Source organism: Daphnia carinata, chromosome 1, assembly GCF_022539665.2.
Source record: "Daphnia carinata strain CSIRO-1 chromosome 1, CSIRO_AGI_Dcar_HiC_V3, whole genome shotgun sequence".
In the NCBI taxonomy this organism is placed as follows: Eukaryota; Metazoa; Arthropoda; class Branchiopoda; order Diplostraca; family Daphniidae; genus Daphnia; species Daphnia carinata.
This window is the reverse complement of record NC_081331.1, coordinates 8,508,359-8,531,912: the sequence shown is the minus strand read 5'-3', so window position 1 is coordinate 8,531,912 and position 23,554 is coordinate 8,508,359. Positions and strand designations below refer to the sequence as shown.

General features: G+C 40.7%; 1 protein-coding gene and 2 long non-coding RNA genes across 3 annotated transcripts; 2 read left to right on the top strand and 1 right to left on the bottom strand.

Annotated features, from left to right (window-relative positions):
* Positions 1-3,116: 3,116 nt before the first annotated feature.
* On the top strand, positions 3,117-3,606 carry LOC132088383 (uncharacterized). The gene is made up of 3 exons (XR_009421919.1): positions 3,117-3,232; positions 3,311-3,408; positions 3,474-3,606. It is a non-coding gene; the product is annotated as an uncharacterized LOC132088383 (long non-coding RNA).
* Positions 3,607-3,822: 216 nt separating this feature from the next.
* On the top strand, positions 3,823-4,569 carry LOC132088329 (uncharacterized). Its single transcript, XR_009421818.1, has 4 exons — positions 3,823-3,911; positions 3,979-4,154; positions 4,331-4,365; positions 4,487-4,569. It is a non-coding gene; the product is annotated as an uncharacterized LOC132088329 (long non-coding RNA).
* A 6,660-nt stretch (positions 4,570-11,229) lies between these two features.
* Positions 11,230-12,253, bottom strand: LOC132088347 (uncharacterized). The gene is made up of 5 exons (XM_059497071.1): positions 12,209-12,253; positions 11,905-12,136; positions 11,619-11,837; positions 11,339-11,554; positions 11,230-11,279 (listed from the first exon to the last, which is right to left on the bottom strand). The coding sequence occupies exons 1-5, from the start codon at positions 12,251-12,253 to the stop codon at positions 11,230-11,232; spliced, it is 762 nt and encodes a 253-aa protein (XP_059353054.1).
* Positions 12,254-23,554: the final 11,301 nt, after the last annotated feature.

The following is a 23,554-nucleotide window of genomic DNA, read 5'->3' as shown; positions in this document are numbered from 1 at the left end:
TGGAATGACGAGTGCAGAATCCAAGTTGCAGCAGCTCGAAAAGCCCTGTCTTCCTGGAGAGCGGACCCCTTCTCTGTAGAAAAAAAAGGTTGGTTGGCATAGAGCGGAAGCTAAAAAAAGGAAAACAATCAACAATGCTAAACGGGAAGCCTGGGAGAAATTCATCACTAACCTTGATGCGAATAAAGGAAGTAAAACCCTATGGAACTTCATGAAGGCCATGACAGGCAGAGGCTATCATTCACCAATGATCAACGACTTCCGGTCCAGCACAGGGGTACATATATCTGAGCCAAAAGAAAAGGCGGCAGCCCTCCTCAACGCATTCTTCGATAACCCAGACCCCTGCAACGCTACCAATGCCGACCTAGAAAAAACAATTAAAAAAGCAATATCATCAAATAACTCCTCACCCATCAACACGACCATAACACCAGAAGAAATAGATGAGGCACTCAAAGGACTAAATAGCAACGCCACCGGACTTGACCTCACGCACAACAGGATGCTAGCAAACCTCAATAAGGACAACCGTGAACACTTGAGACATCTCTTCAACATCCTTCTTGCTCACGGAGAAACACCGCAGGACTGGAAGCAAGCAGTCATAATACCCATCCTAAAACCTAACGAACCCCCAGATAACCCGATGTCTTATCGCCCCATCTCCCTAACCTCCTGCTTGGGAAAAATCATGGAGCGCGTAATTAAAAACAGACTAAGCTGGCACCTCGAGTCGTACCATCTACTACAACCCACCCAAGCTGGCTTCCGCCCCGGCAGGAGCACCGCGGACCACATAGTAGCCCTAGAGAATTTTGCAAAAATTGGATTTAGCAAAAGCCTTGCCACACACGCCGTTTTTTTAGATATCTCAAAGGCTTTTGACCGCGCTCAACACTCCAGTATTCTTTACAAACTGGCAAACTTGGGCATAAAGGGACAAACCCTTAAATGGATCCAGTCTTTCCTTACCGGCAGAACGGTCTGTGTCAAAATTGGAAACTTCGTCTCCGACACAAGATCCATCGACTGAGGAGTTCCACAAGGAGCAGTACTAAGTCCACTTTTGTTCAACGTAGTAATGAGCGACCTCCCCCACCCCCCACAAGGTGCAACTACCCTACAATACGCAGACGATGTCGCAGTGGTCGCCCAAACCAAAAACGCTATCGACGCTGAACTGATGTTGAAACCATACCTCGATAAGCTCTTCAGATGGGGACTCAAATGGGGCCTCGAATTTCAAGCAAATAAATCAGCCTTACTAACTCTCTCCCGCTCTCGCAAGACACCCCAGAACCCACTACTCTTCATTCACGGTCATCGCATCACACCAACCAAAGAGGCTAAATTCCTCGGTGTTACATTTGATCGGAAACTAACGTGGTCCGCGCAGGTCGACTCTGTCGTCAACAGCTGTCTAAAGAAAAGAAGCCTCTTTTCCATGCTCACCAAACAAACATTCGGTCCACGTACCCTAACACTGGCGACCCTATTCAAGTCACTCGTCCGCAGCAAAATAGACTACGGTATCATAGCCTACGGAGGCTCCAGCCTCACCAACCTAGCCAAAATTGATATTGTCTGCCGAGGAATTCTTCGATTGATTCTTGGATCCTTCAAATCCACTCCAGTGGATATTCTTTACACGGAACTTGGACTCGAACCAGTCAAAAGAAGATACAAATGGCTCATGGCCCGCTATTCAATTAAACTGAGCAAACAACCCAACAACTCGTCCTATCAGCCAGCCCAGCAACACTTTAACAACCCTTCAACATGGCCTCTCAGAAGCACCCCCAACATCTGTACAATGCTCAGTGACTTCGCTTGACCACAATCTATTTTCAGACCGCCTCGGATACATAACTCAAAGGAACCCCCCCCCCCCCCCGGCCCTGGACCACCAAGCCCCACATCACATCCTACTTCTCGATGACAAAACCAGAAGCTACCTCCAACGAATCTAAAGCCCGAGCGACAATAAACAACGTTTTAAGGAACATATCCCAAACCTCCCTCGTCGGATTCACAGACGGATCCGTTACCTCAACCTCCTCTTCGTGCGCCTACATATTCCCCGACACTGGACTCAAAGGTGCCTGGCACCTAACCCCAGGGTCCAACATCCAAACGGCCGAACTATATGGGATCCTAAAAGCCCTGGAAACCATCTACCATATAGAGCCAGGACCCCCTGAGTTACACATATTCACAGACTCCCAGCAGGCCTTACTGACAATCAACGCAACACCCAGACTAACCCAAAATCAAAACCCAGTTACAATAGAGATATGGAATGTTATTCAAAATCTAAAAAATTCAGGCACTCGTACTCACCTCACATGGATCCCAAGCCACATTGGCATCCTTGGTAACGAGCTGGCTGACAAGTTGGCCAACAATCAACAGAGTATTCCAATTACATGCAGGATTCAAAACCCGCTCACTGCACCTGAAATAATAGGAAAGTATAAAAGGAAAATGTCCACTGAAGTACTCAACAAACTAAAAACATCTGGGAAAACCTGCTTGAGCTCCAGAAACCACTTGGGCATCCTCGAATGGCACCACCACCCAAACAGATCCATCAGCACCTCACTCCATAGGCTCAGATCAGGCCACAACAGACTTAACGCTTTCATGTGCAAGTTGGATATAGACGTCCAGCCACTCTGTCGTCATGGATGCTCCGAACCTGAAAACTCAACCCACGTACTCACTGCCTGCGAGCACTACTCAACTCTATACGAACCCATAAAACAATACTTCATATTAAATAAACTTACCTGGGAAGTAAACACGCTGCTAGGACACAACTCGACACTAGAACAATCTACACAACTCCAAATCCGAGACATCCTTGTCTCATTCCTCTTGAAATCTAAGCTGTACCTCACCACGTAAACACTCAGCTCAAAATGCAACAGTTTGGACAAAACGACGCTACTCAGACCCACAACTAGGAGCAGACCCTGGTGGTGATATTGGGCATTAGCCCAGATTTTCTGCGAGACCCGGCAACGCCGGTTCAGCCTGCAGAAAGCACCTACACACAAAAAAAAAAAAAAAAAAGTTGCTTGTTGTAAGCGGTGTTTGTTTGACAGGTAAGTGGCTAGTTTCAGTAAAATTAAAAATTTTTTATTTCCTAGGTTTGGCAGTTTTGGTACATTTCAAATTCATGTTGGCATTAGCACCACAGAAGAAAAAAATTTACTTGGAAGGAAAGGTATTTAAAGTATAGACATAATTTTATTAATTGCAGTTGGAAATTTGACACAGATTACTAATCCGAAATGTTTCTTAGGTGGTTACTATCAAGGAGAATCATGAAACTAGAGCATGATTTACCATGAACCATTTGGGAACCAACTTGTTAGCTGCCTTATAACTATCATCCTTCTGGTAATCTAGATGTTCACAGATTTTTTGTTCGTGAAATTTATGTAATCATTTTTCTTATCGTTCAGATGAAATAACAGCATTACAGCTGTTAGTTACGTCAAGACATTAATCTCAAGATGCAAGTACTGAGCTTTAACGGATTTCAATTTACATAAGCAAGACAACCAATTCTGTTGTTGAGGAGAAAACCAACTACACACCCAGCTATGAATGGTAAAATATGTGTAATTGAATCAAAATTAATTTTATTTTTATGGTTTAAAGGCTTTTCGTTCTTCCGTTCACGTTCAAGGCTACAACTCATCGAATCGGACTTTTATAAGCATGCCATAAAATACCTCGCCATTTTTAATTGAATCATTTGTTCTAGGTTTTAGTCATTGGTGAAGAAAACCACTTGCCTTACATGAGGCAACCACTATCGCGTAAGAATTGTGGTTCAGTGACGATCCCGAAGTGTCATACAAACTGAAGTTTAAGCAGTGGAACGGAAAAAAGTGAAGGTGATTGTCTAAAGTTATAATTTTGTTTTGCGTTATTTTAATGAATGTGACCTATTTTTGGATCCAGTTTGTTCTTCGATCAGGATGAATTCTACTGCAGTCCAGTGGAATTAGTTGCCAAAGAAAATGGTGGTGTTTCAGTTGTGCGAGGACATCATGTAGTTAAACTGGACATTGCTGGTCGCAAAGCTGAGTTAGATGACGGCCTTACCATCACCTACGACAAGTGCCTTATTGCCACAGGTGAATTTCTTTCGTATTTATCTAAAATTTAAAGTACTCGATAATTATAACTTTTTGGAATGTTGAAAAACTTTTATAATCTTCCTACTAGATAGTATCTGAGAGCCATTGTTTAATTAACATTTCAGTTAGACGCATTTTCAACTATTAACTACCTTAATTTATTATCGTCTTAGGTGGCAAACCCTAACATCCAGCAGGAATAAAGATGGTAAAAACCCGGATTCGTTCCATGTTGTTCATTCTTGTTGCATGCTATATTAGATGTTATTGTTCGTTTTTCTTGTTCGTAATTTTCATTCATCAAACCTGAGTTTTTTTTTCTTTCTTAGTTTTGGAAGCAGTTGAAAGGCCCGCAAAGTAAAACAACAGAGTTATTCGACTTTCTCCATCAGCAACAACAGCAGCCTAAGCAACGGCCGCATAGCAGTGTGTAAAGAAAGTGAAAAAAATTCAAGTCAGTTGCCATTTTTCTTTATACTATTTGCCATACTTTGTGTTAACGTCGTAAGACTTTAAACTACCAAATTTATCTTTGCAGATCTCGGACGCAGTGCAGTTGTTCGCCGATTATTCAAAGAGCATACGAAACTATTTATACGATGTCGATGGCAATATTCTGCTTGATGTTTACACTCAAACCTCTTCAGTTCCATTGGGTTACAACCACCCTGAATTATTAGATGTCAAGATAAAGAAAACATCAGAACGTAATTGAATTGATTATTTACCTGTCTGGGCAACATCAAAATTTTAATTTATATTTCTCAAAGATTCATAAACCGACCTGCCCTCGGTGTATTTCCTGGTGAAAATTATCCTCAGCGAGTCCAGAATTCTCTGTTACGTATTGCTCCCAAAGGCCATACAGAGGTAAGTTGTAGCTCCTTAATTGTTCCGACCTATTGCAAATAATAAAAAATATATTTAAAGGTAACGACGATGGCGTGTGCATCGTGCTCAAACGAAAATGCGTACAAGGTAATTTTCGTTTGGTATCGCCGGAAACAGAGGGGAGATAAGCCATATACCCCAGAGGAGAAAACGAGTTGCGTAATGAACCAATTGCCTGGTGTTTCTGACCTGACTCTTATGTCTTTCAAAGGTATTTAGAAACACGTTCGGTACGTTAATCACGACTCATACCAAGCCAGTCCATAAACTGGACATTCCTACAAAGGACTGGCCAATTGGAACCTTCCCTCGCCACAAGGTTAGTTTTAAAATTTCAATTAGGCTCAAACTATTACCTGATCTCATATTTTTTGTAATTTTAGTATCCGTTGGAAGAATTTGTGCGTGAAAATGAGGAAGAAGATCGTCGCTGTTTGGCGGAAGTTGAAGAGCTTTTTGATCGGTACAACAAATGTAAATAATATGCTTACCTGGATTTAGTTCGTCTGTTGCTACCGAAGTCAAATCGAAAAAGTTTTTTTTGAATTTCTTGTTTAATTATTTGTATTTTGTAAAAATAAATTATATGTAAATCAATTACCAAAAATTTATGGTTTTATTTTAATTTAAACAAATTTTCTTGCGTCCTTTGGCTGCCGCGATCCGGACATTCCGCGGATGTTCCAATACGTACGTTCACTGAACGTACGGATTTGCCATCCTGCAGACGTCCAACTAAGGACGTCCGTAGTACTCCCAAATAAGGACGTTACCAGGACTTCCAATTAATTACGTCCGTAGGACGTCCTCCAGTGGACGTCCCTAAAACCGGACATTAGGACTTCCTGGTGTACATCTGCCGTCAGAATGGGACGTCCCGATCGGCCAGCCAGGACGTAGATGGGATGTCCCTGGGACGGACAAAGGCTAGTAGGGTATGTATGTGCTATAATCTTTTTGTTTAAGGAAGGCAAGCCAGCATATGTCATCCAATTTCAGGGGAAAAGCAGGACTCTGATAAAATGAAAACTCAACTTAAACGGAAGTTAGATAAGTTGGAGAAGAAGAAACTAAACAAACAAAGGAAAAATAACAGATGCCAAGGTAAACTTTGATTTCGACAAAAAAAAATAGACCTTCAACTAATTTTACTTTTCTGTATTACAACAGATAAAAGAATACTAAGCGCAATAGGTTAAAAAAAAAATGTGGAATTGATTGCGAGCTTCATAAACCAATTAGGAAAGAGAATAAAATCAACATCACAAACGAAAAAGAAGTTGGTTGAACGCATCGAAGAACAAGAAAAGAGAAAGGAACAACAGAAAAGGGATAAATCAACATTAAGAAAACGAAAAATGAAGGGAAAGCATAAACTGAATAAACTAGCGAAAAAAACAAACTTATCGTATGAATTGCCGATATTGACATGGATGAGCTGCCTCGTGTTCCATTATTTACAGGCCGCGCCATGATAGTTTTGTATAACAATACACTGGCATGCCTTCCATGATCCGAGCGGAACTCATTATTTTCGTTCTTGCCACGTAGGTCTCTATTTATGGTTTTGCGGCAAATATTTTTTTTATTAAAAAATTTGCTTGTCTTAAATTATATATATATATAGTTTTTTTCTTATTTATCAGTGTATTAAGGAGTACTTAGGGGAAGGTATGCCCCTCGTCTCCGGGAATTCGCATGGAATAAGGATATCAGCCAGGGGGGAGGGCGATACTAGGACTGGAAACGCCACTAACGAAAGGTCAAGGGCAAAAAATCAAACACTGTGTAAAAATAAATATAACTTTTATACATGAGCTGTGTAAAGCAATAGATAATGCGTGTAATCGTGCAAAAAAATAATAAATATGAATTCAAACAAAAAAGTTATGATGGACTGATTACACGAGCAATTGATAACGTGGCTTAGAGTGCGGAAAACTACATATCCCGTCCGGTTCTGACTTTACAACAGCGGGAATTAGGGCTATTTCCTAAGGAGAAATAGGACCAATTCTAAGGAGAAATAGGACCCTTATGATGGAGAAATAGGACCCTTATGATGGAGAAATAGGACCCTTCAAAATATGTTAGAAGATTGGGTCCTAATTCTCCGGGTCCTATTTCTACAGGTCCTATTTTGAGGTCTTATTTCTCCAGGTCCTATTTCTCCGGCAATCGTGTAAGATGTCTTTGATTACTTGCCTGATTCTGGGAATCCAAAATCTTTGCCTTACAGCTGACACTGTGTGTTTCACGCCACTGTGCATAACTCTTTTATGAACTGCTAGCACTATTAACTTGGTCACGTTCGATTTTGTGGGTAGTAACACTGGATGTTTAGCTGTGGCACTGATGGACGCGTTCGCTAGCCGTCCATTGCAATGGATGAGTCCGTCCTTTCCGATGAATAAGTCAAGCTGGGAGACCAATGCTGGACGCCTGCCCTCGGATTTTTTTAGATATTCAAGTTTCGTCATCAAAATGCTGAATTTGAGCAGACTTAATCCATAACATCTCCGCTTCGCGTAATTCTGCGACGTGATATTCGCCAACTTTTCTTACATTTATCCTTCTTTTTTATGTTTTCCACAAATCGTCGCACGATGGCTGTCACTCTTATCAAAGACGACTACTTATATCGAGCTACATCGAACACTGATGAAATGTCTCCACCTTTTCGTGATGAGATATTCTTGGCGGATGGTTTTGATGTACACTAGCCAGATGAATTAGGGAAGTCGATGCTTGTGTGAGGTTCCACTCTGGCCAACTTTTGCTGTCGGCAAGCCACGGCGGTCCACTAAACCAAGAGCTCGATGAGAATTGTTGAAAGGTTATTCCTCGAGTGAGAAGATCCGCCGGATTCTGATGCGTCGGGCAATACCGCCAGCTGCCTTCATGCTCCTTATTAAAGTCACAGACCGTTTTCACACGGTTGACGACGAATTGAGACTTATTGGTTTTTGTTTGAGCCAACCAATAGAGAACTATTTGACTATCCGACCACATGATGCATTTTGGTCGGTAGCGTAATGGCGCAAAGGATTGTAGAATGGTCTTGGCTATTCGAATACCAATGATAGCTGCCATTAATTCTAGTTGAGGCAGTGTGAGCATCTTGTTATCACCTCGAAGAGGGGCTACTCGTGATTTTGACAGGACGAACGTTCCCGTGCTATCATTTGCTAGATAAGCTACTGCTCCATAAGCATACTGGCTTGCATCTACGAATACATGCAGCATTTCGCATTCGAGTTTTGACTCTAAGTACTGCCTTGAAAGTTCGATTTTTGATTTTTCAATCCCTTGAACAATGCCGATCCAGCGGTCTTGTAGATCGATGGGCAGTGGATCGTCCCATTGCAGTTTTAGTTTCCAGACCTCTTGGATTAAAATTTTCGCCGGAATGGTGAGAAGCGAGATGAATCCTAAAGGATTATATACAGTTGAAATTCCTCTGAGTACATTTCTTTTTTTTATCCCTGTCAGAGAGAACGACGAAATTTTCAATCCAGGTAGTGCGATGACAACTCTTGCACGAGACCACTGTAGTCCAAGAATTTTGTTCTGTGGTGATTCATCATTCACCCCATCTGATGCACTACAGGTATTGAGACGTTGATCATTGGAGCACGACGATTTTAGCGTCAGACCAGCCTTTTGGAATATAGAGTTCGCTTCTTTATAGTAACTTAGTGATTCTTCGGTGGTGTCACATCCAGTCAAGAGATTGTCCACGTTTATATTGAAGTCCATATCTTTTGCTACTTCGCTTGTTTCGCATGATAGATGATTTTTGATGACTGATAAGAGGATGAAAGGTGAACTGTTCGCGCCAAAGGGAATGACTTTAAAACGGTACACTTCCATATCCGACTCCGGATCCTTGTCATCCTTAATCCATAAAAATCGCACGAAATCGCGGTCGTCTTCATGAAGTTGGATTTGGCGATAAGCTTTTTCGATGTCCGCTGTCATGGCGATTTCGTGAGCTCGAAATCGAAGTAGAATCTCCACTATGTTATTTTGCAATGATGGGCCCGTTTCCAAACAATCGTTGAGACTCACACCTCCTTTACTTTTGCGTGAGCAATTATACACGATGCGTAATGGAGTTGTACTTGATTTCTTGAAGACTCCATGATGCGGCACATAATGACCTTTTCGTTGATTTTGCTCTCCGATCGGTATTTTTTCAATGAACCCACTGTTCAGTTGTTCTTGGATGATGCGATTGTACTTTTGAAAACGAGATGCATGCTTAGCTAAGCGTCGGACCATATGGCGCGTTTGCTGATGGCACATATACCAGTTAGACCCTAATGGCGGATGCTGATGTTTTCATGGAAGTCTGGCGATGTATCTGCCATTTCGAAGTTCAATGCAATTGGTTTGGTAAGCCATCGTTGCGTCTTCCATCTCTGAATCGGGAGAAATACCCAGCGATTCCAGGTCCCAAAATCTTTCCATTTCGAATTGCTCCTCCACGGATACATGAAATGCCGCGGTGTCATATTGACTGCATTCTGATGTTTGTTGCATGCATCCTGAGATTATGTATCCGAATCTTGAGCTTATAGCCGTTGGTCCTGGGCCACGAACGACATGGTCACCTACTATATCCCAATAGTAATTGGCTCCCAACAAAATGTCAATGTCAAATGACGAGCTGCCAATATTAGGGTGTGCCAGTGGCAAGTTTTTGAGATGAGGAAGTTTGCATACTACACTGCGATAAGAATCTTCAAGTGGATTCACAATGTGGTCTACCAACACGACTTGAATGTTCATTATGGATCCTCTTCGGTCAATGAATGAGAGGTGACTCACGTCATATAGTTGAGCACTTTGAGATGGCGCAGCGAAACCCACTATAATTAAACTTTCTCGATAAAGTGGTTGAAGATGTAAATTTCTCGCGAGTTTTGTTGTGATAAAGGATCTCTGTGCACCTTTATCTATCAGTACATTGGCTTGACGTTTAATTCCTTCCCAGACAGCACACTTCCGTCTTTAAGACGTTCTTTGTCTTAGTGAACGGTAGTGTGCCTACCGTATTAAAAACGTCCCAAAATGGTAGGAAAGGCGACCAATTCTGGTATTTATGACCGCCAACGCAGGGATAAAAACGGGCTTTTTAGGGTTCTTGTACAGTGCCGTGGTCCTAAAGACGTCTTTTGGTTGGGCCAATATACGTCTTTTTTCGGTAGTTGTGGTCCCAAACAGGGTTTATCATGGAACAAAAAAGACCTTTTCTTATTTAATTAATTTTTTGACGGATTTCGCAATAAAAAAATAGATGAGAAATCGAAATACAAAACGAAATTCTTGTTTAATTGGATACAATTACTGGATTATTGCTTACTTGACCAACACAACAATACGGGAATAACAGCACATGCATAGAGGAAGCGACAATGAAATTCACGATAAATAACTATAAACGCGATGTAACAATATGTATGGTCACATATGGGAAGGATCTTGTTTTCCACAGACGAATTGTCGTCTTCGCCATCAGTGTCGTCGTCGATGCCGATTTTTTGAGGAGCTGTCTTGAGCCATCTCCCAATTTTGACTCCAATTTGTTGTTCAGTAAGTCTTATATGACCAGAGGCGCGTATACTTTCTAAAAATGACAAAATAATACACATTTATTATGTAAACCAAACGAAAACATATATATATTAGAGCTGATACCAATAACTAATGCTGCAACGGCTGTGGCGCAAAAACCCCTTTTCTCTCCATTTTGTCCTTTAAAACAAAACTGCGATGCCACGCTATAATTCATAAGCTTGTGGAGCACTTTTCCAACAATGCGGTGCTCCGTGCCTCCCATACCAGTCAAGTACGACTTCTACAAATGAAATCCAATGAATCGCTGAATGCTACAATGCTACACATTTAAATAAATCAATATAAATTATTTACTACTTACCAATTTCAATCTTTTAGTTTTATTCTCTCGCATAGTGAGATTCAGACGATCGAAGGCCGCCAAGGATTTCACTGTCAAATTAAGGTCATTTTTGATTCCCAGTTGTTCAGAACCAGGGGGAATGATATTATTCATAATAACGGAAAGCGTGTTTTGCATGTCCGCTTGCGCAGCCTTAATTTGCTCCTGTCTGCGAAGAATTCGGAAATTGGTTTGCAGTAACTCGTCGATTTTTTTTTAATCATAAGGAACCGTCTGAGATAGTTCCATCGGGTTGGCAGGCACAACTGAAATTGAAATGAAATTACTAGATAAACCATCTAAAGGCAATGTATTAAATTATTACCTGGTGGTGCAGATTTTCTTGCGTACGGTAAGTGATGAGGAATGGCCCTCCGAAGAGGGGGAAATGCAGGAGGTAGCGGAATACTTGGAAGAGCGTCCGCAGAATTCTCATTTTCTTTGGTTCCACCGTGATCGTCTTCAGACGTAAGTAATTCTGGGAGCCCCGTAAAACTGACAACAGACGATGCGCCATTGAGCCAGTCGTCATTCACAGCTTCTTTTGCGACGAGACCGCGGTAAAATGCGTTCACTGGTAAATGCAGAAACAGTAGTAGCAGTACCATCATCGGTCACAGAAACAAGAGCACCGGTGGAAGGACCGGGAACAGGACTCGATGATGCAGTAGCACCAACAGAAATGCAGCTGGATGTTGCAGCAGCCGCTTTGCGTTTTTTGGCTTCGCTTCTGCCACCCTTTCCTCTTTTCTCTAAGTCGGTGCTGACAACTATCTCACCAGCAAGTACGTTTTTAAGTTTATCCTGTGCCCCTTTGTATGTGTCTGTGAAATCAAAACATAGCAGTATAAGTCACATTACGTTTAACATATAAGAGCTGTGAAGTATCACCAAATTTGGCAATGATGCTAATGGTGAAGACCAACCATGTCTCTTTATCAACCATCACCTCTTTATCGGCATTCTTGGTGATTAGATTTATCAACTGTTTTCCATTTCGGGCTTCTTCGTCACCAGGCCAATAACACGTACTCCTATTACCTGACTTTCTTATCCAGTCAATAGGGGCAATATCATATTGATGCGCATTGCCAGGTAAATGAAATTTGACAATGGCAAATGACTGAAAAGTAATAAAGAAATAGCTTAAGAACTACGCATGAAATGGAAAAAAGACAGACAAAAAGCTACTTACATGCTGTGCAGGGTGATTTGGTATGCCTCGTTTTCTCCCAGTCATATCGTCGCAGTGTATACTAATGTTTCGTGATATGCAACGCAAATGAGGGTGAAAAGCTTCACTATGAAACACAAACACCTGCATATAAAACCACATTAAATTGCCACAATGGAAAACAATTTTGAAAAAGACTCACAACACTACGGCGTGGTATTTCTTCCTATTCGTCTGTTTTTTAAATATAATTTTCGCCTGTTGCCAGAATTGTAAAAATATACTCCTTTCTCGCGGGCAACGTTGGTTTAAGCAGAGTCATAGAAACCTGGTTCCTGCTCGCTGTATGGTAAATGCTGTACGGGTTTGCTTGGACTCGTGGTTGAAATTCTGGCAGGTAAAAAGCGCTCCTAGCGGCTGTTGTGGAGTACTACATGAAAACAACCAATGAGATAATTTCTGTCAAAATTTCGACAGCCAATCATTGGAGACCCGCAAAATGAGGGAAATTTTAATCGCACAAGCTGTTCGTCACGTACCTATTCTTTATTTATTTAATTAAACAGGGTTTTACGGCAAGTACATTTCAAACAACTTTTAAACCAACCAAATATAACAATATTATACATGTTTCGAGAGTTTTCCATGACTTTTAACTTTCGCAGAAGCAACTTGTAGCATAACATTTTTTAAGCGTTTAGACTCCAAATGGTATCGTAGACAAACAAACTCTCTTATTAGATAAGGGAGACGTAAATCACGATGAACATCGCAGAAAAAAATTGGAGGAGGTTCGCTTTGGCAATTTTGGAAATACATATTTGAAAGGAATCTTCCACATATAGTTGCCCAAGTGGTTGAAAATGCTGTTCTATAATGTTTTAGATAACTCGAAAGGTTTGGAAAAAACGCACAGTTACAAAAACCAAACTTCCGCGATTACGAATGGCCATATAATGGTCTGCTGAGAAATCGGCAGGTAAATCTAGTTGATCGCATTGAACTGTTTTTTTACAGTCCATGCAATTGGTGACGGCTGGACGTGCATGGATGAGGTAGCCACATAAATAATATAAGACGGATTCTTTATCGCAGTCTTTTCCGACTGGTTCCTTCACGCTATCAACGTACCGAACTGTAAGTTCCTTTAGCAGTTCGTCTTCCAAAACAGCCTTTAGGTCAGCGGCTTGCACGTCGCATTCTTTAGCAGTCCTTTGAATGCACTTACTCATCTTTACTAAGATGTTCATTTCTTCACAATTGTTGACGTTTGCACTCTTCACTACCGACGATAGTCAGGCTTCGAGTGATATATAACGGATTATGTGTTGAAACGAAGTCACTGTAGGATGGGAGTCCACGGATCGAACTATTCCAAATAACCTCTAAAAAGCGATGAAGGAAATTACCATCATAAGACAGTTAAGACTTAAGATTTATGGTAATTACCTCCACAGGATCCTGGTTTAGTTTACCAGTTAGGACTACACTATAATTAGCGTTAAACAATTTTTCGGTGAGGGCAATGACACTTTGAATTGTAGTCCTCCATCCGCGAAGTGTCGTATAGGAACAAAACATTTCTTTACTTTTATCCCTTAAATAAACCCTTATGGTGTGGTCTAGAACTGCTAGCATATTGTCAAGAATGTTTTTCTTCTTAGCCCAATTTGCTATTGTAATGCCCTCTTTGCAAAAGCGTCCATTCAGGACATCAAAGGTATCATTCAGCAGTTTTGTTAACCTTTCGATGGTATTTGAATCTGAAAAAATAGGTTCGAAATTGATCCTTTTATAGGTTCTTGAATGGATCGGATACCTGCAAACAGTGCCGTGATTTTCTCCTCCTTGGGTGATTTGGCAGTCAGATTGCGATATAAATAAAATCCTAGTGCATTGGTGTTTGAAAACAATCGCGCTGCCAATCGAACATTCATTTTTTGAAAATTATTTGGATGTAGCATATCATTTGTAAGCCGACAACACACCATAAGTTGTCCTCTCTGAACGTTGAGCAAATCTTCATAAGATTTATAGTTAACTTCTAATCCTTGAAACTGCAATCAAATAAAACGTTAATACATGCTCGACAGGTATAAAGAAATTTTCAATTACCTGAACAATTCTATGTTTCTCCATATCATTACGTGTACATTTAAGAAGATGTGGCACATCGGTTAACCAGTGAATTAAGATTTTCTCATTCATTGGATAACTTATGGAATTATTACCGTTTTTATCACCAGAAATACCAAAATTAGCCATAACTGATTTGTTGGTGGATACACCGTCACAAACAGTAGCTATGGTAATTGCACCGGCTCGGTCATAAAGACAAGAAATTCCTTTTGTTATCAGCTCAATCAGAACCATTGCTGCAGCAGCGCCCTTAGTGCCGAACCATGCGAATGGCTGAATCCACGAACCAAGTAGCGGTCGAACAACAAAAATTAATACGTGATCAGCTATGCCATTTGGAACCATGATGGTGCATTCACCCGCATAGTCAGCAATTCCCTTCCATTTCAGAGTCCTAGTATCAAATCTAACGTCCTTTGTAATGGCAATTTCATCCCACATAAGAACGACCCATCGTTCGTGCTCCTCTTTGCCTATTAACGTATCGAAGATGTACTCTAACGCTAGAGAGTTCCACCCAAATTGGCATTCTGAAGAGCTCAACAACCGTCTAATGGTTGACGGATGGGGAAGCGGTAGCAACCCATTTTCCCTGATGTAGACGTAGGCCTTATTGCTCTTCATTTTTAATATGACGCATTGAAGAAGGAAAGCATGTTCATATCTCATTGTCTTCCTCAGTTTATCACGTTGAGGATTAATGGCACCTTTTGCTTGCTGGTTATCCTGTAGTTTACTGGTTTTTGTTTTCCCCTTGTTGGTTCCACCTACTTGTGCACCTTTGCGTTTCAATGTACCCCCATTTGGTTCACAATGTAGCACTGGAAATAAAAATTGTGGTTTTCCATAATATTATTACACAATCTTCACATTTGATAACAACATAAAAAGAACACATACCTTTCCTCAGATTCTTACACGTTTCTTGCAGGATGTTTTGTAGTGGTGGTCTACTCGTTACATCTAATACAACAAAATAAGTTAGAAAATCTTTTAACATTATGAAATGTAGAGCTAGCTTACCTTGAATAAAAAAATATTTTGGAACTGCATCATCTCTAAGTCTCCAATTTTCATAGGGATGGAATACATTTAATATATTGACTCCTTTTACTACGTCGTTGGCATCAAAATGACGACTGCATACTCGAGACGTTTCTGTCAATCGACTTGTTGGCATTACGCATTGCCACATGGTCGACGACGACTTTGGAACTTTGAAGAAAGTTATTCCATTTTCCTTCGTATTTCCTTTTGAATTAATTTCACGACAACCACTTACGTGACAACGATTCCCCGTTGCAGCCATTCTCACATGTTTCTAAATGGTGCACGCCATTATTATCGGGATATCTCTAAATCTGCTCAACAGATGGCTCTTTATCGCTGCCAGCTCCGCCCACAAAATCGCTGAAATTTCAACCACGAGTCCCAGCAAACCCTTATAGCATTTACCATACAGCGAGCAGGAACCAGGTTTCTATGACTCTGGTTTAAGGATTTTTACGGTTTATGGAACCGGGTAATTGAACCAATTTAAGTCTCTTTTGAATATTTGTTAAACAAGGAAGATTATTACCCCAAACTCAGTGTGCCTGTCATAAAAAGGAATTAATGTAAATGGAAAAAATTACCCGATATTAAGTTATTTTACCAAAATTGCTTCAGTATGATTAGCACATTTGATGACGAATATGATGGGTAAACAATCTTTATCAACTGATACTGGGAACAATGCAAAAGTATAGGACAAAAGTTAACTTTGAGATCATGAACTATTTACATTTTTTTCTGATATATTTTGTGAATATTTCTTAACCACTTTTCTTCTTATTTTTCTTGACACTTGCCAGATTACAATAATTAGTTTTCTGCGCGCATTAGCGGGAATATTGCTTTTTCTTTTTTTGTTGAATATGGAAAGCAAACCGCTTTCCATTTAATTGTTGATATAGGCCAGGCATTTTGGCAGGATAAAGTTGAATTTGGAACTGAGTAAATTCCAAGCTTTGAAGATTGCAGTGGATTCGAAAATAAGTCATTTTTTCTTCGATTGTCAAATTTTTGTCCAATGATTGTAATATCATTGTTGCATTCAATGATATTCTAAATTTTTATAATCGTTTCGTCTTCAGGAATAGCATAGCAGTCAACATCATCGCATTTGAAAATCATTGAATTGTAATACATAACCTTAAATTGTCTTCCAGATCCTGCACTCAAAACTGGTCCATTTGAGTGTTTGTTTTTTAAAACAGTTTTTCCTTTTTTTGTTTCACTGGAAGAAATGACGTTTGCTTCTTCTTCGGAGATGCGTCGGACGATCTGAGATAAAACTTGTTCATTTTTTCGAATCATGCCTTTTATTGTTTTCATGTTATTTTCGAATGGAAATGAGCTGAAATTGTCCAAATGCCCAAACTTTAGAACGTCATCAGCCAAGTGAATGAGGCAATGTACGTTGTATTAAAGAAACCACTCGCCGTAAATAATTTTGCACTGCTTAACGAACACAATTAACAATTCCTTGGCGTAGTTGTTCAACGGTGGTCCTGACACAAATGCGGCAAAGACAGGATTTTTACCCCAGTGTGAAGTAACATAAATTTATCATAGAATCCTTTAAGAAGCTTCCCTTTAAAAATGTCTTTTAGTGCGGCTGGCCCAGTGTACAACAGAAATTGACGCAGCTCGGTTGCTTTCCGTCGAGGTAATTCGTTTAAGGATCTTGGCTTTCTCGCGAAATCACAAGGAATAAAATTTGCAATCTATACCAATAGGGCTGATATTCGATCTATGTTTTGACGGCCAATCCTAGTACAAAGAGGCCCACGAATCCAAACCCACAAAAGTTTTCGCACAACGCCAAGGCACACACAGTGCATATAATCAACGGCGAACGAGGTGATCATGTTGATGCCTAAATTTTCTAGGATAGACGTCCCATTATGGTGTCCATCTTGAGTCTTTTTTTAGGAAATTTTCATGTGTTCGAAGCGGGGCCGATGTTTCTAATAGTACGAAGCGTCCCGCCCACTTTCCGTACACTTCACATTTTGGGCAACTTTCATAGGCTGTATGAATTTTAACACATTTGATGAGGGCATTTGCTGGGACATCGCAGGAGAATCCAAAAACCAAAATTTTTTTTATTTCGCCATTATGAAGAAAGCCGGTACGCTGAAGTTCATTGACTTCATTCACAAAATCTTCAAGGTAATCGTTTGCGTTTTTTGGCTTATTGTTACCATGATAAACTCCAAGTACGAAAGGAGGCCAGTTGTTCATTTCACTATCAAAAAATCTACACTGAATGGGCCAAACTTGGCTGCCGGAAGACTTGGACACCGGAAGCCCGTCTACATTCACAATAAAGCGGAACTCTTTCAGCATTATTTTTGAACGCGAACCGTATTTTTTTTAGTTTTAAGAAGAGTTCTACATGTTTTTGGTAGCTTCAGTTCCTCATACGCAGTAATGGCAGGTAGCACTTCCGTCAAAAGGTTATCAATTGCATTTTGCTTAACACGAAACCTCACTGCCCAAGATGCGAGCTTTTCCATAAAGTTATGTAGAGTCGCTGCATCGGTCGCGCACTCGCTGTCAAACGTTACCCCAGAAAACAATTCATGTTCGTCACGCGTAGAATTATCGTCCCTTGACATTTCGTACTCATCACAGGAACTGTCAAGCGGCATCGCTTCACTTTCGTAACCATTTTGTATTACCTGTACACTTTCTGTTTGGGGTTCGATGTCTTCGGATACTGAATAATTATGAGTTTCACTAACACACGGATGCACTGCTAAATTTGTGTCCCGATTCATACGTATTTCTTTTTCGGATGTCGCAAATTCACTTGTTTCAGAATGCGATGACATAGCTAACGCTATATTATGAATAGCGCCTTGCACTCTTCTTCTTTTTTGCCTAGGGCCGATGACACTTTCACTATTAGACGCCATTTCACTTCACTTGAAAGCACTAAAACAAAATGTTTCTACACTAACGCTAACAAAATACCACTAACACTAACGCAAAAAATACCACTAACCCATCAACCGCGGTGCAATGACTGTCAGAATATTGGTAACAAAGTAACATTTATTGGTTTCGACTATTACAGTGTATATTAGTAAACTATTTTTTCATAAAGTGGAGTCGAGTTATTCGAGCTTGAAAAAAGGAAGGGAAAACCATTTAAAGACGAGTTTCAGACCATGTGAATTTTTGTTAAAAAGACTCGTTTCGGCCCAATAAAAGCCGTCTTTTTCACAGCATTTAAAACCGCGCAAGATCGTCAAATATGTCTAGTTTGGGCCCAACATAAACCGTTTTTTTTCTTGCGTTTCGGACCGCACGTTTTGGGAAAGAAAACCCAGTTTGGGCCAGAGATAAGGAGATGGGACACTACCGTGTTAAAGCCGCCATGACACTTTTTGGGGCAGCATCTAGCGGCTAATTCCCTCCCTTCATCATTAGCAGACGAATTCCCTGCAAGGAACCAATGTGACAGGCGGCTAATTTGAATATGGGAAAGGAAAGTCGGACATTTCGCCAGATAAAAACACACAACGAAAGTTCTGTGACTCGAAGGGCATTGAAAACTCGAAGAATCAAAAGGGGTCGATTTTCTGGAATTTTTGGCTTACAAATACTTTCCATTTCAGTTTCTATTGAATTGTTTCCAGGGAACTTGTTAGCTAATTATCAAATTTTATCCTGCAAAATACCCAGCCTCAGTTACAAGTTGTTACAATAGTAGTTACAATTTACTTTTAGTAATGAAACTTTCTTTTTTGTGTTATTAACTGGCGTATTGTCTAACTCTCCGTGACCATTTCAAATCAGCCGCCTGTAACAATGCTTGCTTGTAGGGAATTCGTCTGCTAATGAGATAGGGAGGGAATTGTTCGTTAGATGGCATCCCGAAATCTGTCATGGTGGCTTTCCCGTTCAGTGTCCCATCTCCCTTATCTCTGGTTTGGGCCACATTAAAGATGTCTTTTTCCGGTCCTCTATTAAGTTATCAAAAAGACGGTTTTTATCCCAGAAAAAAACCAGGCGTGTTGTCTGGGTTTGGAGTGCACCGTAACTATGGCAGTTTCTAAAAACACAAAGGTTGATGTTGCACTGTCATTTGCACTTTCAAATGAAACTGCTTTTGAAACAGACGTATTGGTGACAGCAGTCTGAATGGAGTCACTGTTTGATTTTGACTTGAATTGGACCGGAGTGTTAGGGTCTTGTTGGTTTCGACTGGCGTAATGGAGACTGGTATGATGGCTTCTCTTGCATATGCGACACCGCTTTGTTGATGGACAATCTACACTTGAGGAGTGATTTGAGCTTAGACAGTTAAAACATAACCGCTTTACTTTAGCAATCGCGAACCGTTCTTCCACAGTCGGAGCAGTAGTGCATTCAGTGGAATAATGGCTTCCAAAGCAAAACGCACATGAACGCTTGTTGAATTCTGGTGTTGATCGACGAGTCCCAGCAAAAATTACTCCCGCTTGTTTACCTGGTTGATGATGGCGTTTGTTGTTGAACGGCGTTTCAGTGCTATCTTCCAAAATTTCGATTTCTTTTCTTAATGCTACACGCAGATCGTCTAATGTCCATTCGATGGCATCGTGCTGTCTAGTTAAGTTTCGACGCACTTCAGCTGAGAGTTCGTCGAGAAGAATGCATACGAGCAGATCCCCGCAAGTGTCGATTCCTTTTCCCAACGCTTCCAAGCCACGGATGTTGGACTCCAGATTGTCGGCAACGGCACGTAAGCTATTGCGATCGTGAGTTGGTTTAGATAAAGCCACCAAAGTCCTCATGTGCGCCATTATGATCTTGTGTGGTTGACCATAACGTTGTTTAAGAAGATCGACCGCCTTTGGATAATTGAAATCGGTAGGCGTGAGACCCGCTAACAGAGCCTTAGCTTCGCCCATGAGGCGCGAATTGAGAAAATTAAATTTCGTCGCGTCAGAATATATGGTCTTTGCATCCACTTCTACTTCAAAAACATCCCAAAACGAGCGCCATAATAGAATGTTGCCATCGAAGCAAGGCAAGTCAAACTTCGGCAAATTGGACGAATCGCTAATCGCTATTAGGGGAGGCGTCTGCGCTACGGGGTTCACGACTGTTGCTGCGGCCATGGCTGCTTGCTCGTTGCTAATTTCTTGCTTCAGCTTAATGAGGACGAATTCCGCTGCACCTCTGGCATCAAAGATAATAGAATTCGCCGTACTCGATGAATTAATTTCAGCTTCTAGATCGTTCTCGTCGATGACTTCTTGAATTTCGTTGTCGAGGTTTTCGGCGATTTTTATTTTGTTGTGTAAGTCCACCAGTTTCTTCTCAAGTTCATGAACCTTTTGATCTTTGTCCATGGTCTGGTCGTCGATGATCGCTTGAATCTTAGGGATGAGTCTCGTGACGGCACCGCGATTGCCCGCCCTTCTACTTACGAGAGCGTTAAGAGACGCCATGGTTCACTTGGCGAATCCTGGTTACGGCACCAAATTTGTCGAGAATCTTTCACGACAATCCCGAGAAAATGGGATTGGTGAAAGATTGACAATTAGTTTTCGAATTAGATGAGAGGTATTGTGTTCACTTCCTACGTTGTGTATTTTGGCGGAAAATCGCCATTAAAGAGTTGTGCTGATGCACCACTTAAAAGAGAGAGAGTTACAGTGAGACTGTCTTGGTGGTCACATGAGGACCCGAAGGGTTAGAAAAACAAAAGAGATGGGAAAAGTCGCGTAGTTTTGGGGTGGAAAAAGAAGGGGTAGACGCGAGGATGCTTAGTGGGGTTAAGATGAAGATGGGGGATGAAAAGCCCTTGGGGAAAGTGGAGGATATTTGGAAAATATCCGACAGCTTTTAAAACAAACTGTGTTAGCTGTATGAAAAAAGCGTTGTGAGTTCAGCGCCTCAAGTGGGAAGAAGATAAACTATTTTTGACAGGAAAAACTTAGTACCGTCTTCACTTTAAAAAATTCCCGTTCCTAAAATAGTTAATATTAAGTTACACTACTAAAATGGGATATAGTCTAACGAATATGCTATCGATTAATGTAATTGCGGCGTCTAGAAAACATTTCCTTATATTTTAAAAAAATTTCGAAAAAATGAGATAGTGTCATTAGGCATCCTATAAGCACAACGCAGTATTCGGATAATACATGACTGGCATGCAAGTCAAAAAGTCTTATAGATAAAAAATTTAAAAAATTGTGCTGGGTAGCCCATTATTTAATTAACATCAGGGCAAAATTTTATTTTTTTGTCGTCATGTTTAGTGGCTTTTTATACGTTAGCGCAAGGGACACTACCGCCATAAGACACCATGTTAAAAAGCCCCAAAAACCCTTCGTGTTCTAATAATAAGGGCGGGTACTGTACTGTAGTGTACATAGATATATGTTGTCTCCGTCTAGTGGTCGCGTTTTCGTGCGTCCACGACGATGATCCGGAACACGCCTTATAATATACTTAATATCCTAGACCGATTTCAGCAACTTCTGAATACAAGTCGCCATTACGCCCGACAGAAATATACGCTGATACTTCTAAGTACTAGGCCACATATAGTTTTATTTATTTCTGATTAGACAGTCTCCGCATTGGACTTCAGCCAGTCGCTGGAAGTCACAGATGTCCCTGATGGCTATTTTTCTTTTCCACGTATTCAGTTTGCCTGCCATGACGAGAGTTATGACTACAACGGACCCTTCTGTGATGTTGGTATTTTTTATTTGTGCCGCTTTCTTCGATACTTCATAACTTCCGGGGTCATCGTATTGCATGGACGTTTAAAAAATCTCTCATTCCACCGGATGGAAACGCGGATAATCTTCAGTTGAATCGAAGACAAATGTCAGCCATAGAGCGCACCAGATCATAGCGAGACCTCCTTGGACGTAAAACACAGCTTCTCAGCCGAGTGCAGCGGCTAAAATACCAGAAAATGGCAGCAAGTTTACTGTACCTAGCGCCATGCCTGTCGTTTAAAAATTTCGCCATTAGTTTTAACACACTACAAATTTTGCCTTAAGATGAAGGTCAAGCAAAATTTACCAGCGTAAGCCAAAGACAGCATCAGGTTGCGCTCATGCGGTAAAACCCATTAGGTCAACACAACGTGAATGACTGGTAGAGACACTCACCATATTCAAGTTTTCAAAACATACAATGCTATTCAAATGTAGTCAAACTTGATCTGCAATTCGGTATTGCCACATTATTTGATGCTTGTGCCCTTTGGCGAAGTAATTCTTCTAATTGCATTATTCAATGAATAATGGTTCCTGCATAGAAAATTTTTTCCATGGTTTAGAAAGTACCATTTATTCTATTTCAAACTGAGCCCAATGCCGTTGAAAAGTCATGTCATTTTACACATTTCACCAAACGAAGCTTCCTCGAACTCCAGCTTACTTTACCGATTCTTTGGACTACATCCTACACCTATTTAAGCGATCCTGACAGTGCCTCTGACAGTTTGGGCATTTTCATTCGGTTTTATCACAGACAAACCAACAGCGCAAAGCATCCGTCTGGGTACGTCAAGTACGTTTAATATGCCATTGAAAATTATATGAGTAAGCAAGAACTCATCGTCGTTGGAGAGTTCACAAACTACACGATCTTTGAGTTCAATAACGCCAGCTGCAGTAGGGGAGGGTGGGCGCAATTGGAACACGCGGCAATTGAAACAAAAATTCTACCACTTAAAGTATGTGGTAAGAGATTTTGTTTAAAAAATTTGAACTAACGGGAATTAGGGTTCTATATTTTTAGAAAAAATTTGAGGCTTTAGAATTTAAAAGTTTTCGAATTATCCCAGAAAATTGTTTTTTGACTGTCCATTTGTTGTTTTTTTGCAGACAATTTTTTCGTTTTCACACTGAAAACGATGGAGAAAATCATTAAAAAAGGTCTCCAATCATTCGTCATTCATCAAGCTATAAGTTGATCACATTAATTTTTTTCTAGCTTAACTTTATCACCTATAAAAATTAAAACTCCGAGAAGACCCATGGTCGGAGCAATTGGAACACCTTGTTCCAATGAATGAGTATCCCTGATTCTGAGATATCGTCATTTTAGTTTTTTCGTAAAACGCGGGAGCTCTCTTATGGAAAACCCACGTTTCAATTGCCCAGACGCCCTGTTTCAATTGCCGAGTAGAATTGGCAATTGAAACAACTTGGGGTACCT

Bases quoted from the DNA above. Each gene is read 5' to 3' on its own strand.
- LOC132088347 (XM_059497071.1), bottom strand. From the start codon at position 12,253: ATGACTGGGAGAAAACGAGGCATACCAAATCACCCTGCACAGCAT. The intron at 12,137-12,208 runs GTAAGTAGCTTT...ATTACTTTTCAG, and splicing joins CAAATCACCCTGCACAGCAT to TCATTTGCCATTGTCAAATT. The intron at 11,838-11,904 runs GTGATACTTCAC...TTGATTTCACAG, and splicing joins TAGCATCATTGCCAAATTTG to ACACATACAAAGGGGCACAG.